General features: G+C 40.7%; 1 protein-coding gene across 1 annotated transcript in view; it reads right to left on the minus strand.

Moving 5' to 3' along the window:
• The window catches only part of SPON1 (spondin 1), a 250,264-nt gene that overhangs the window by 130,308 nt on the left and 104,798 nt on the right, over positions 1-15,158 (minus strand). Inside the window, exon 5 of the mRNA XM_032427131.1 lies at positions 11,085-11,207. Coding sequence (XP_032283022.1) covers positions 11,085-11,207 — 123 coding nt within the window. The remainder of the gene's footprint in view (positions 1-11,084; positions 11,208-15,158) is intronic.

The raw sequence follows: 15,158 nt of genomic DNA on the forward strand, positions 1-15,158 counted from the left end.
ATCTTATTTAAGAAAGGGTATGCTTGAGAACTAGTTTGTGGACCTCCAGGAGGGAGGCAGCACGAGAGGCTGGAACCTTCCAATTTCAAGTCCTATTTAAATGCCAATGAAATCGTCTGAGGCAAAGGTTTCATTTTTTTTTTTTAAGATTTTATTTATTTATTTGGCAGAGAGAGACACAGCGAGAGAGGGAACACAAGCAGCGGGAGCAGGAGAGGGAGAAGAAGGCTTCTTGCTGAGCAGGGAGCCCGATGCGGGGCTCGATCCCAGGACCCTGGGATCATGACCTGAGCCGAAGGCAGACGCTTAACGACTGAGCCACCCAGGCACCCCTGAGGCAAAGGTTTCAGAGATAGCAGTCATAATCATCACATGAGGAAAAAATGAGTAAAAGGGGGAGAAATGATTTTGAACTATTAAAAATGTTTGGCAGAATGAGAGAAGAACTCTGAATTAAGAAGCTGGGTGCAGTATGAGGTGTGAGGGGGAAGCAATAAGCCATGGAATGAAACAAAAATAAAAACAGAAGTTAGAGAAGAGTTGCGATGTATTTTTAAAATATACCTATTTCAGGAGAACTCATTATGGGAGGAAGGAGTGGGTAGGCGCCAACAATGAGAACACGAGTCCAATGTGGGACCGGATGCTATAGGAAACTTACCAGAGAAAGAGAAATGAACTAGGGGAAAACATGCAGAGTACAGAGAGAGATAGGAAAAGATGCGAAAGAAGATGGGTCTGGGGAACAGAGCATCCTGGCCAAGCACGGAGTTCCTGAGGAAACAGAAGGAATAAACAGGAATGAACTGACACGCTGCCAGCACACAGGAGATGCTCTGAATAGATCTGTGGAATGACTGGACAAACAATAAAGAACAACAACAACAAATCAAAGATTAGAAAAAAAAAAAAATGACCTCGAAGAATAATGTCACCACTAATAAAATAGCTGAAGGTATACATAAAGCCCTATTGAAGATCTCATTTAGAATAGCGGGTGTCATCAAATATTTTAACTGCAGAAGAAGAAGAAAGCACTCTGTGCGGAGCTAGGTTATAGATTTCGTGTAAAGGAATATAAATCATAAGTGAATAAGGACTAGGTTTTTTTTTTTTTTTTTTTCACTGTAATGGAAAACCATGGATAAACCATAGTCAGAGTAAAAAACTGTATAATTTGGGCTTTTACCCAGTTGAGTTGCTAGCCAAATGCAAAGACTCACACAGAATTTCAGTCTTAAGAAGTTCAATCACCCACTAATGGGCAAGTGTTGGATTCCAAGTTTATTTCAAAAAGAAATCTGATCTTAAAAAGACCTGAAAAAAAATGATGTTGTTAAAAATAGTAAAAAATCCTGAATCAGTACATCTTTATTGAGGAGGTAAGTAAATAAGAACAATAACAGAGAATTGATGGGAGTTGGGAATGAGGAGAATTGTTAAAATAAAAGTAGATAAAAAGAAATGAACTGAGTAGTAAGTGAAGTCAATGGAGAATGGAAGTAAGAAAAGGGTTGAGAAAAACAAAAACCAGCAAAGGTTTCTCATAAGAGTGAATCAAAAGATGCTATGCTAATAATATAGGAGTATACTGATAAAATAGAAGTAAAACCTTGTTGTATGTTTTAAATTGATAGCTAATTGACTTAAAAGAAGATTGTTGCCAAACGAAATAAAAATAAGCAAAACCAAAACCAAATACATGCTCGTTGCCTATGTAATACCAAAGAAAATCTAGAAACAAGAAAACAAATTAACAATAACAACAGAGAGGTAAAAAGTAGAATGGCAGAACATAAACTGCATAGGACTGAGGTTAAAGTAAGTGTAAGTTTAAATAATCACGTTGAGAAACAAAACAAAACAGAACAAATAAAAAAACTGAAACAAAAAAAAAGGAAGAAAAACACAAAAGCCCTTCCAATTGGATGAATGCAATAGTTACTGGAAAATCTTTAAAAGTCATAGACAGTCTAAAAATAAGAAAAAATAAATTTAAGAAAACACTTAAAAGGGAAATTAATTAAAGGGAAGAAAAAGCAGGTGAGTTTTCAGACACGATTGAATTTAAGGCAAAAGTTATTAAAGCCAGCTAATTATGTTAATTATGCGATGTTGAAAGTCAGAGTTAATCACGATGATATAATGATATGATGCTATAGGTTCCAAAGACATAGTGACAAATGGAAAACAATCTGTTAAAGATCAAGGAGAAATGATAAGTACACAGTTTTAGATCAAGGTGTTAGTACCCCATTATCAGAACATGAAAAATCAAGAAGAAATGATCAAGTAATAGAGCCTGAATAAACATAATTAAACTTACCATCATAGCAGTAAGTATAGATACTGCCAAGAATTAAAAGGATTGAACACTTGCAAAACACTGCAAGTTTATTGTTGGTTCCTGATGAGATGGTGAATTAGCACTCACGCCTCACTCCTCTGAGTTCAACCCCGGAAACTTCAGAAACACAGACCCGTGGAACTACCAGAGACACGGAAATACACGGGAGATCAAAGACTCTCCTCGAAAATAACCAACATGAGTGTGTATTTGGGTCGAGGGGTGGTAGACAACAAAGGAATCTGAGAACACGCTAACGTTCTTGTTTTGTTCAGAGGAAGACCAATATTGAAATGTTTATGAAATCAATACAGATAAATCAACCTAAGTATGTGTTTTAAATTAGAGGCAACCACCACAAGAACAACAACATGAATCAAATAATGTCTAAACCAGCAGAAGAAAACTTAATGCAGGCAATGGAAAGAATAGAAGTGGTTAAAAAAAAAAAACAAAAAGAAATTACAATCAGCAAATATAAAACAAGATGGCAGAAAGATTAGAATATGACAGTCGTCCTATGTGGGGTACATGGAATGTAACAAAAAGCAAATAAAGCTAGAGGGGCCCCGAATGGACCAAGGATGCTCGTGTGCCATAAAGTAAATAACATATCCCTCAGCACCTGCGTGGAATAAGGGAAAAAGGCTTTCTCGAGTAAACAGATATGAGGTCATGAAAAACCAAACAAAGCAAATTCTGTAAATACACAAAAGCAGAAATGTTCTATTACATACTCTCTTCACCAAAACAAAATAAAGAAACTTCCATGAAAAAGCCATCTACAAAGAAGCCCAACTAGCACATGGAGACAAAACAGAACTGCTCTGTCTTTGTCTGGTCTCCAGGCTGAGCAAAAAGGGTCCCCCCTCAGAATTTAGAACCACGAGTTTGAAATTTGACATTGCTCCACTGTGGTGTAGCTCTTGTGTTGTTCTAAAAAGGTCTGATTCTTTGTTGCCTGTTTTTCTGGATGCTTTTTGGGTTGTCCCCCTACCCCCATTACTCTAAAGTTTCACGATGGTAGGCTTTTTTCATCCATTGTGCTGAACGCCTGGTTCCTGAGGCTATTCCTGTGTTCTGTGCAAGCAGTTGGCTTGGCTCTTACGCACTCCCCCTCTCTACAGGTACAGAGGATTCTTCCTTCTTTGCTCTGCTGAGAGTTGCCACCTCTCCAGCTCCCCAGATTTTGCCAATATCTCTGGTAGGGTGTGGTCTTCTTTCCTTTTTTCTTGTCTTTGTGAGTTTATTTTTTATTCATCTAGTGCTATCTTTATGCGGTTGGAGGAAAGATCAGAAATTAATGTTTGCATTCAACCTGCCATGTTTAACTGGAAGACCAGATTAACTGACTCTCCTTCCCCATCCCGGTGCATAACACAGAGAGTTGTTGCCGCAAGACTTCCCAGAGAGATGGAGAGAAGAGAGGGAGAAAAAGGGGGAAATCCTTTCTCTTTTAATCCGTCTTTCACTAAAACTGTGTATTGTGACGCATGTACTTGGTACCAAACTCTAATTCCCGGTGACATCTCTATTCATACACAGCCTGGTGGTGGCACCACTAGGGGGCGCTGATGGGCACAATTACTCAGCCTGGAGAGGGATTGCCCTGTGATGGTGGGAAGGAGTGGGATTATTGTTTGTTGAATGTTTCATTTTGTTTCTGAAGTTAGAGGGAGAGAAGAGGCCTATGTCCACCTGTGACTCATGACTGTTCTAGGCACTGGGCTGCGGAAACCCACATATTGTCTTATCACAAATGGAAAGAAAGTGAGCAAGCTAAATATTATACAGCTAACAATTCTTCCAAAAGTAATTTAGGGATTTAATGCAATCCCATTTAAAATTCTGACAGGATCCTTTACAGAATTTGATAAAATGATTTCATGATCACTTGCAAAAATAGAGAGACAATAATATTGAGGAATATTTTAAGAAGCAAGAGTACTTGTCAGCTCATGCTTTTCTCTGTCACTCCTCTGCATCCAATCCATGACAGAATATATCTCTGAAAGATATCTCCAGTCCATCCATTCACCCCATCACCACATCCACTGTCTTAGTCCGAGCTAGCACCATCACTGTAATATCCTCCTCACCTACCTTCCCAATTAACTGCAAGCACCATCCAATCTGCTCCCCACTTAGCAGCCATATAAGGTCCTCTTTCTCCTGCCCCAACCTCTTCAGTGGCTTCTCATTGTTCATCTCCCTCCACCCTTTTCCTTGCTCATTTTGTAACTGCTTCTCATTCATTCATTCCACATTATTTATTTAGAGGCTTTCAATGTGCCAGACAATGAGCTAGGCCCTGAGGAGATAATGAGCAAAATCAGACTTGATTCCTGTCAATGCCATAGGGGTTTTAAAGGCAAACACAATAAGCACAAAAAAAGATTCAAATATGTTAGTCATTAAACCAATGACAATTTAAAATAATGAGTTAATTTTTTATAACCGTTAATTGGCAAAACTCAAACAGAAAATGTTAAGTTAAATGCTGAGGAGGCTAGGAGAAAGAGATCTATTTATTCATTATTGGTAACATGCTGAATTGATACAAATATTTTGGAGAAGAATCTGGCAAAATGTCTTAAGAGCCCATAAAAAGTGCGTATCCTTTGATCGGGCTGTCTTGCTCTTGGGAAATTATTTCAAGGAAATGATTCAAAGGAAGGACAAAGGGTGGAAGAAGACTTTACTGCAAAGTTTTTTTTATTGTGGGGCACCCAGGTGGCTCAGTCGGTTAAGTGGCCAACTCTTGATTTTGGCTCAGGTCATGATGTCAGGGTCCTGGGATCAAGCCCCGTTGTCAGGCTCCATGCTCAGTGGGGAGTCTGCTTGAGGATTCTCTCACCCCCTCCCCCTGCTCTCTCTCTCTCAAATAAACAAATCTTTAAAAAAAAAGCTTTTTTGTTGTAGTGCTTTTCTATGTTAGCAAAAGACCTGACATCACCTAGATGTTCAATAAAAGAACAGTTAGATAAGCATTTTAGAGCAAGGTGATGTAACAAATTATGACTATGGAAACAAAACCAAAGGCATGAAGTAGGATGCAATGTTTCCAAATGTGCAACTCTCTATGTGGATGAACATATGAAGAAATGAGAGTTGTTGCCAAGGGTTAGAGTGGTGGTCTTTTATGTGATTAGATTTAATAACTAATAATTTTTAAATAACATGACCCAATGGAAAAGATGGCTGAGTTTCATTGTAAAAGTAACTTTGATTCTGCAGAGTGTATTTCCCAGTGGCCATGTTTATATTTTAGGCAATGTGTCATCAGATGAAACAAAAATAATTGGCTCCTGGAAAAATGTTCTTTTCATCAATACGTATTTGTTAAACAGTGTTAAAACTGATACCATATCAAAAATGGGGAGTGTTGTGCAGTTTACATCGTCAAGGGACATTACAGAATCTCTACAGGGTGGAGGCATTTGTCAAAAACCTAGGAGCCTGGGGCGCCTGGGTGACTCAGATGGTTAAGCGTTTGCCTTCGGTTCAGGTCATGATCTCCAGGTCCTGCGATCCCTGCTCAGCGGGGAGTCTGCTTCTCCCTCTCCCTCTGCCCCCGCTCCCCCTGCCTCGTGCTCGCTCTCTCTCTCAAATGAATAAATAAAATCTTAAACAAACAAACAAACCTAGGAGCTGTGTTCAGAGCAAGTGAGCAAAGTGACTCAGCATGTTAGGTAACTCCCAATCCCCTGGCGAAGACAGGGCCTGTCTCCAAACCCTGGGACATCCCTCTGAGGTGACCCTGCCTGACCACCATGTCCTGTAAAGGACACAAGCTCCTGGACGGCTTCTGGACACTGAAGACTGCCGAGGACAGACACTGGGGGGCTTGCTTGCACTTCTCCTAACACTTCAGGGTTCTGGAACTCTGTTCAGGCTCAGTGAATCCAGACTTTCTCTTTCTGACTTCTAAGTTAGGATCTCTAGAGGGGAGGTCTTTGTACAGTGGGGCAAAGCTGTTCAGAATTTAGTATCGGCTGAGTCCACATGGGTACAGCAGATGCTTAAAAGATGCTTTGTGTATGAGACATTGAATTTCACTGCAGAGGAGAGAAGACGGCCTTGTGACAGCGCCCAGAAGAAGGCAAAAGGGAATCAAGAGATCTGAGCTTTGATTTTGTTTCTGAAACTCTCTGGCTATATGATCTGAGCCCTTAACTTTGTGCTTCAGGTTTTTTTCACTTATAAAATTAGGAGGTAAAACTTGCAAGACCCAGCCTTAAAATGGATTTCGAAACTGCCCAGTTGGGGGTGTTTTAAAAGGATTTCACTACTTCCAGATGGGCAGCAGAGGTTTATGGCATTACAATGGCGAGGGGATGTCAGCCTGGGCCATCACCTGGTCTTCCTGATTTCAACACACCTAGCCTCTCCCAGGGAGGGGGCTGTCGTGGATGCAGAGTCCTCTGTTCTCCAAGAAAGGGAACCCCAGAAACAGCATTTGGGACCAACCATCTTGTACAGTGGTTGAGAAGAGCCACCTGTCGATGTGGCCCCCACAAGCAAGGACTGAAGGCACAAGGGCGTTGCCCAATCCTCTTGTAGAGCCCAATACGAATTCTCCAGGGCAAGTCACCCAAAGAGAACTGAAGGACAGACACCTTAGGGCGCTATCCTAACCTACGGCAGAAGTTCTCCAAGTGTGGTCTACAGACCTCTGGGGACCCTGAGGCCCTTGCAGGGGGTCTGTGAGGTGACAACTATTTTCACAATAATACTGAGACATTTGCCACATGTTGGCCCTCACCCTGATGGTGCTAAAGCGTGAGCCCGCTGTCACTTAGCGCCCATCCAAGCAGTGGCCTCGAAGGCTGTCAGCGGTCACTGCCAGGAGCCGCAGGAAACAATGCAGAGTCAGCTTCACTTTAGAATGTTTTTGATGAAACAATAAAAATTACTAACGTTATGTGTTAGTCTCTGCACGTCTGAGTACACATTTTTCTCCCATTCTGTGTGACTAACTGGGGAACATGCACGAAACACTTCTGTATGTACTCAGAGGCGATGATTGTCTTGAGTAAATGCTCTTGCAAGCTGGACTGGACACTTATTTTCATAAACGTCATTTTTACTTGAAAGAACCAATGACAGACAAATTATGGCTATTCCGACTGGAGAATGTGGTAGACGTTTTCTCAAAAATGAAGTGAGCTTGTCATTTCGAGGAAAACAACAGACAGGATGTGTTGCCAATGACGAAATTCAAACTTTCAAGCAAAACTTAGAATTTTGGAAAACTTGTATCTGTCACTATGAATCTGGTAGCTTTCTTTTTTTTTAAAGATTTTATTTATTTATTTGAGAGAGAGAGTGAGAGAGAGAAAGAGCACAAGAGGGGGGAGCGGGAGAGGGAGAAGCAGACTCCCTGCTGAGCAGGTAGCCCGATGTGGGACTCGATCCCGGGACTCCAGGATCATGACCTGAGCCGAAGGCAGTCGCTTAACCAACTGAGCCACCCAGGCGCCCTGAATCCGGTAGCTTTCTAATGCTTAAACATGTTTCTGATGAGAATGGAAGCAATATTAATGAATGTGATTTTTGATGTCTCAACATCTGGACCATGTGCGTAACTTGGTAAACCAGTATGTTCCAAATGACCAATGTATGATGTCACAAAATCATTTATTTGTAAAAGATTCATTCAAAGTGCAAAGTAAAGCAATGCATTTTAATGTAACAGAGTACACGTTTAATGCTATGGTTTCATGTTCTACACTGTAATTATCCTTTAAGGAACTACCCTTTGGGGATGCCTTGGTGGCTCGGTCAGTTAAGCATCTGCCTTCAGTTCAGGTCATGATCCCAGGGTCCTGGGATGGAGCCCCGCATCAGTTCCCTGCCCAGTGGGGAGCCTGCTTCTCCCTCTCCCTCTGTCTGTTTGTGCTCTCTGCTCTCTCTCTCTCTCAAATAAATAAATAAAATCTTAAAAAAAAAAACTACCCTTTGTAGAGTTCTGGTATAGTATCAAAGAAGATTATCTGTAATTAATGAAAAAGTTATTAAAATATTCTTCCTTTTTCCAGTTACATATCTGTGTGAGATAGAATTTCTTTATATACTTCAACCAAAAAAACATACCACAACAGGTTGAATGCAGAAGCAAATAGGAAAATCTAGGTGTCTTCTAATTAAGTCAGATATTAAAGAGATTTGCAAAAATGTAAAACGATGCTCTTTCACTAAATTTCTTTTGTTTTAGACAATATAATTATTTTCATAAAATATGTTAACATGTAATGGGTTTATTATTGCTAATTCATTATATGTTACTTTTTAAGTTAATTAATAAGTAATATTTTAAAACTTCTGTTTTAATTTTTGATATGTTGAATTTTGATAGACACAACTCATATAAGCAAAAGGATGTTTCAGTTCTCAATAATTTTTAAGCATCTTGAAATTAAAAAGCTTGAGAATTGCTGCTCTGAGATCCTTGTGGACAAAGTGGTATTTGGGATGAGCAATAATAAAGGGGAGAGGGACCTGACATTTATCAGTTTGCACTATGGTTGGGAAGCATCATGACTTAATTGGGCTTCATGGCAAGGGTTGGTTATCAAGACAAGATCATCCCTGGAGCAGCAAAAGGAAAGTCATCTATTACTTAAGATTAGTAGAAATCACTTCTGCCAGCATCGAATTTTCAAAGTCCTTCTTAGACCCTCTCTGTGTCCTTCCCATTGGCTCCAATCCTCTGACCCCTTTCCCTCTAAGGAAGGTCTGGCCTACAATTCCTCATCAGTATTGGCCATGGTGACTAGATGGGAGCTAGAAGTCTGCTTCCCAGGTCTCAGCGAATGCTACTCTGAATTCAACAATCAGTACCTAATACTTGGGAAGGCACCAGGCACTTCCAAGGCACTAAGAATGAAAGATGAGCGTGTCATGGCTTTTGGTCTGGAGGACTGCTCTGCCTGATAGAGAAGAAAGACTCCTTAAGAAATAATTACAGTCCGATGTGATAAACGCTCCTCTGTACATAGTGACCAGATTTTTCCAACCCCAAAATAAGATACACTGACATCTGACAAAGGAACAATCCTGGGGGATCTAGAGCACATGTCTGTTTTATTAAGAAACTCCCAACAACTCCACAGAAATTCTGAATAGATTTGTACTTGATTTGGCCCAAAGACCCAGAAACAATGGTCTGTACTTTTTTTTTTTTTTTCCCCAAATTCTGGGGAATAACAGTGTCAGAACAGAACAGCACAAGAAGCTCCTTAGGATTACGAAAGATGAGTAATGGGCCCCTAACATTTTATTTCCTCTGGGTTAGTGGACTGCAGGCACTGGAGGAAATTTTTTTCCATCATCCTTGTTCCAAGTGGTTTCTTCCTCCCCAGGAAGAGAGTCCAACTTTGTTCACACAGGTCTCCCACACCAGCTGAAGCAGATCAAGCTGAATCCCAGAGTGAGAAGAATGAACTAGGAAGAAGCTTCTAAGATCCCAAGTCTTGATTACATGTGGGTAAAATTAAATAATCTTGATCTGCCAAGTCCCTGCTGGGTGGGCTGCCTGGGGACTATGGAGGCTCTGGTCTGGACCAGGTCTTCTTAAGTCCCAACTACATACCCTTTGCTCCCCCTTTTTTGGGGGCTGACCCAAATCCCTCTTTTTAATCTCTTTCTCCCAGTTCCACTTGTCTTTCCCAGCTGTGGCAACTCAAAAGTGAAATGAATAAGAATAAAACAGACAACGAACAGAAAAATCGTGCTCAGTGCCCCACACCAACAGCCTGCCACCCACAGTTAGAGAGAATGAGCGTCACTGGGTCTTAAAGGCAGTCCAAGGAGCCTGACAAATCCCTTTTCAAATCTTGGATCCACTATTAACTTACATCTGACTAGGGGCAAATCATGACATCTCTCTGATATTCAGTGAGCTCATCCACAAACACAGGTTATTCTGAGGATTAAATGACATAACATATGTACAAATGCTTGGCACACGGTAGGTCCACTACTCATCATTAGAATTTTCACATTTTTGTGTGTGATTATTCAGTAAGTGCCTGTCTCCCCACAAATCTCTGAGTTGTATGAGAATATGGGTTGTGTCTTTTTTTGTTCACTATTATATTGCTAGAGCTTAGCATGGTGCCTGGCACATGCTAGGTATTTGTTGAGATGATCATATGATAAAAGGGAGTTGGTAGGGTCCTGATTAAGGTAGGATCTTCTCCAAAATAGCAAGTTTGGGGCCTCTTAACAACTCCCATGGATTGGTATTAGCTATCTGGAGCATGGTGTCATGAAGGATTGTAAGGTGGTATCTGGAATCCGTAGGGAAAGGGTGTGCAGATAGATTACCAGCATTATGACTGAGGATGTTGAATGTTTGTTGACCTTAATCTGTGGAGTCAAGAGCAGGTCCTTCTTGCCAGCTATTTCCAGCACAGACAGATCTATTGTGCAATTCATGGATAGAGCCTCTTTAGGGGCACTGAGGTTACCAAATGCTTGACCTGAAGATAAGCAGCATGACCTTCGAAATATTTTTTTAAATCACAGATTAGAACAATGCTATGCAACGAAAGCTCAAAGCATACCAGTATTATATCTGCTAATCTTGATGAATTCACTTTCTGGGAATGTGTATTTCATGAGTCAGCTGGTAAAAGCCAATAGACCTGACACACTTCGGCTGGTTTACCCCACAACCAGACAACTTCACTGCACGCCTTCCCCCAATCCACGAGGTGTCTACTCTACTCACGAGGGTAATCCTTTGGGTGCGTCTTCTCGGACCAATTCCCATAAAATGTGAGTCTGTACTTGGCAGTTCCACAGGCACAGCAGTCTAAGATTGGTTTGTCAGTCACCCCGTCAAACATGGAATCTGAAACAGTCAGGGAAATCACTAAGTTAGGAAACAAATGTGGGTCACTTATAAGGCAGCACCCTCTTGGTCTTATCCTATCCTTAAGGCTTGGGAAAAGAAGATGACGTGCAGTTTTCATCGACTAACAACACCCAGAACCAGGTCAGTACTTGGGCTATAAAGGATTTTTATATAACTCTAAGTATGGTAATTATATTCTGCAAATAAAAAAGACTCAGAACTTTTTGCTCTAACAATGTGAGGAGACCTGTGAGACCAATAAGGCTGAATATTTAGGAAACCAGGGATAAAATTTACTGTTATCCTTTTTTCCCACAATAGGACTTTCCCACTAAATTTTAAGAGGAATATGCATGTGTGTGTTTTCTCTAAGAAATGTTCTCTGGGGCTGAATTGCCAGGACCAGAAGGAACAGCTTTGCAGAGGAGCAGTGAGAACAAGTAGACAGACATAAAGGACTGCCGAAAACTATCGTAAAAAATGCATATATAGTCACATCCCTTCTTATCAAGCTTTCAGAGACTTGGGAGGGGTGAGGGTTTAGGACGATGTTGGTAAGTTCAGGTTTACTTCTGAGCACAGCAGCAGCCAGGAAAAACTTAACAAGATTCCCTCTCTGTCCCCATTTTTATCTGTGAATAGCTGATAAGTGGGGAAAGAGAGATTACATGAATAAATTCAGTATTTCCGATTGTCAAGCTCACATCCCTAACTGCATTGTTGCTTTCAGTCTGTTCTGCTTCCTGCAAGACCAAACAAAGGCTTACAAATGCAACTTGCTTCAGCTGCTTTTTCTTTGGTTTCTCCAGTGGTATTAACATAAAGGTTCTTTTTTTTTTTTTTTTTTTGCAAGTTGGACATTTATTCTTAAATATTATATAAAGAGCAGTGACAGTATAAAAATCTTTTTGAGTGTCAGGAAGAGCATTTAAAAGTCTTCCTTGTGGAATTCACTGGGTACCTTTGGTCTGAACATGCAAAATCAGTGATGGATAGAAGAAGTGAATTCTGCACTCTAGGATGGAGCAAAAGTATGAAATATGGTAATAATAACAACATTGTATAGAGTCCTTGTAGGTGCTGATCTCTTTCCATGCACTGTCTCATTTAATCCTAGCAACCGTAGGAGGTAAGTACTTTAGTTAACGCCATTTTGCAGATCAGTAAACTGAGGCAATTAGGTAACCAGTGCAAGGTCACGGGGTTAGTAGGTTTGCAGGCAGAACTGGAACTCAGGCCTTTTTGAGTCCAGAGTCCAGGTTCTTAATCTTTGTGCTGTATCACTCCAGGAAGGACCTTCTGCTGGATAGGTCTGCATAAACACCAATGAGAGTAATTTTTGTGTGTGTATTTCTCTATGCTTTTTCAAGTGAAGCCTGGTGCATTTAAAATATGGCTTCCCTATATAGCTCCAGGGTTTCTAAACAGCACCAAAGAAGAGGTCTGAAACCACCCAAAATAGAAATTATTGTTTGGCTATTTTTTTTCTCTACACTTGGAAGAGGCCCGCGCATTGTCTGTGCTTAGGAGCAGGCTCTCCGTTGCTTAATGCACATGAAACCCAGGTACCATTCCTGTGTAAGCCACTTTGATAGTTAAGGGACAAGCCCTATTGAATATATTTCAGGAAAGGTAGCGTAAATTAGGAACTCTTAAAGATTTTTTTCCTTTTACATTTCCATTATTATTATTATGATCAACTATGTTATAAAAGAACTAAATTAGTTTTGAAAAAGGGATTCCAAGCTAAGAGATACATGGAGGGGTTTCAATTGTAGCTCCCAGGTGCCATTTGATGACAGAGCAATCTCTCAAAAAACCAAAATAAGGCAAATTGGTAGCTTTACCTTCTCAAAAGGGCTTTCAGATATGGATAGTAAACTTAAAGACATAGTCAGGAGTTCAGGGGAATACACTTACAGTAAACCTTTTGGAATTCCAAAGGAAAATTAGCTTCCATTTAAAAAATAAGGCTCTAAGTTTGAAACTAAAAACAGACCTACTGTTCTGTTTGAGGAAAAGCCTATTGAAAAGGAACCAGGTTTTTAAAGGGTGATGATGACGAGAGGTAACTCACCCCTCTTCTGCTAACCGCAGCGGGGCCTGCCCAATATGGGGGACTTCCGGCCGTGCTGATCCCCCAGCTGCCCCCTCTCTCATTTCTACTCTCCATCCATTAGCTTCTTCCTTTTCAGCTCTCCCCTTAGTCTTCCTTTGCTCCTTATTCCTTCTTTCCCACATTTTCCTTCCTTCTCTGCGTTCCTTCTCTATCTCTCTCACTCATCGTTTGTGACGTGGTATTCAAGTAAACATGGGCATGTATGTGTTTCGTATAGGTCACCTTTTTGAATATTTTATGTCTCTCTGTTCCTAATTGTAAGTAACTTAATGTTTTATGTTTCTTTAAAAAAAAATAATGATTGCCATTGCCTTTTATCTTTGCAGTTGTTAATTTTTCCCCTATGGATGCACAGCTTCAACTGAGAAAAAACACTCGATACTAGTTTCTTTCTCCCCTTCCTTGATAGATTTGATCTGACTCACCAAGGAAGCTGAGAATGTAAAGACCTTAATGGAAGAGCTAGAGATAATTAAGTAGGCATACACATTTAAGAGAAATCCTTTTGCTCTCTGCTTACAAATTAAAGACTTTCTTAAGGTGATCTGCTTTGCTAATTGTGGGATTTCCTCATGGGTCTGCTGTCTCTGGGGATGGTCTAAAACTGCACGTAATGATCCTTCAGCCCAGGGCCTGCAGGACCTTTTTTTGCCCACAAAGTTGCTGTTGGAAAACGATCTTCTTATACATAGGCATGTTTAGTCATTCTGATAGGATCTCCGCTTCAGAAGTGATAACCAATACAGACTTGCATGCCATTTGACACCGCGTCTGCAGAATTCAGCATATTTGTCTAGCTTCACACAACATCAGGGCTGAGGCTCTGGCAGGTGCACTTTAGTTAATGATTGCTGTCCGTATGCGGGGGTGACAGCAAAGTGTTTCCTAAGAACCCTCAAATCTGGGAAATAAGACTGTCCTCTGAATGTCAAACTAACAAAACCAGACCACAGTGGCTGTGATTAGCCATCTATGGGTGTAGGTCTAGAGGTGGCTTATAAATGTGTGATCCAGAACACTCTGACTCTACCTCATGGACCTGCATGTCATCTCATGGAGAGAGGGCAGGAAGGGGACCGTACTTTAGGAACAAAGAGCCTCAATAGTCAAGATGTTCTGCGCTAGCAAAAAGGCTGAGTAATTAAATACAAAAAGGAAGGCCCCCAAAGCCATGTGTGGTCATGTCCACCTGGAAGCTGACTAGGCACCTGGCCCCCAGGTTCTAGCTCTCTGGCCCCTATGACACGTATAACCCTAATGCAGGCATCCAATTCTCTCCCTCTGCTCTTTTCATGCTTTCCAAGCCATCTTCCACATAGAACCTAGTTTCTGCTCTCACTCATCCAGAGGGAGCTATGCTTTGGTACAACGCACTGAAATGTAGTCCCTTCAACAGAAAGGCAGTGGTTAAGAACACTGGCTCCTAGGTCCAAACCCTGTTCTCGACCACCAGCTGTATGATGCTAAGTGAGATTTTAAAAACTTTCCATGTCTCAGACGTTTCACCTATAAAATAGGGATGATCTAACAGTCTTTACCATATAGGGCTGTTACGCAGAGCACATGAGCTAGGCACGTGAAGTGCTTAGAAGAGTGCCTGGCATATACAAGCGCTTGAAAAATATTAGCTATTATTACTATTTTCCCAGAAGACCCATATGAAACTTTCTTTCTCTTAGTAGCTTATGATTTACTAGAATTGGAGATTATTTCTCTCAAAATGCTAACTGCTCTAAATGCAAATAAAAATTCTGCAAAAATGAATAGACATTAGACAGTTAAGATATATAATTGTAGAACATTTTCTATTTTTATTTAGTTCTCTAATG

This window comes from Phoca vitulina, unplaced genomic scaffold (assembly GCF_004348235.1).
Source record: "Phoca vitulina isolate PV1807 unplaced genomic scaffold, GSC_HSeal_1.0 scaffold36, whole genome shotgun sequence".
Taxonomy (NCBI): Eukaryota; Metazoa; Chordata; class Mammalia; order Carnivora; family Phocidae; genus Phoca; species Phoca vitulina.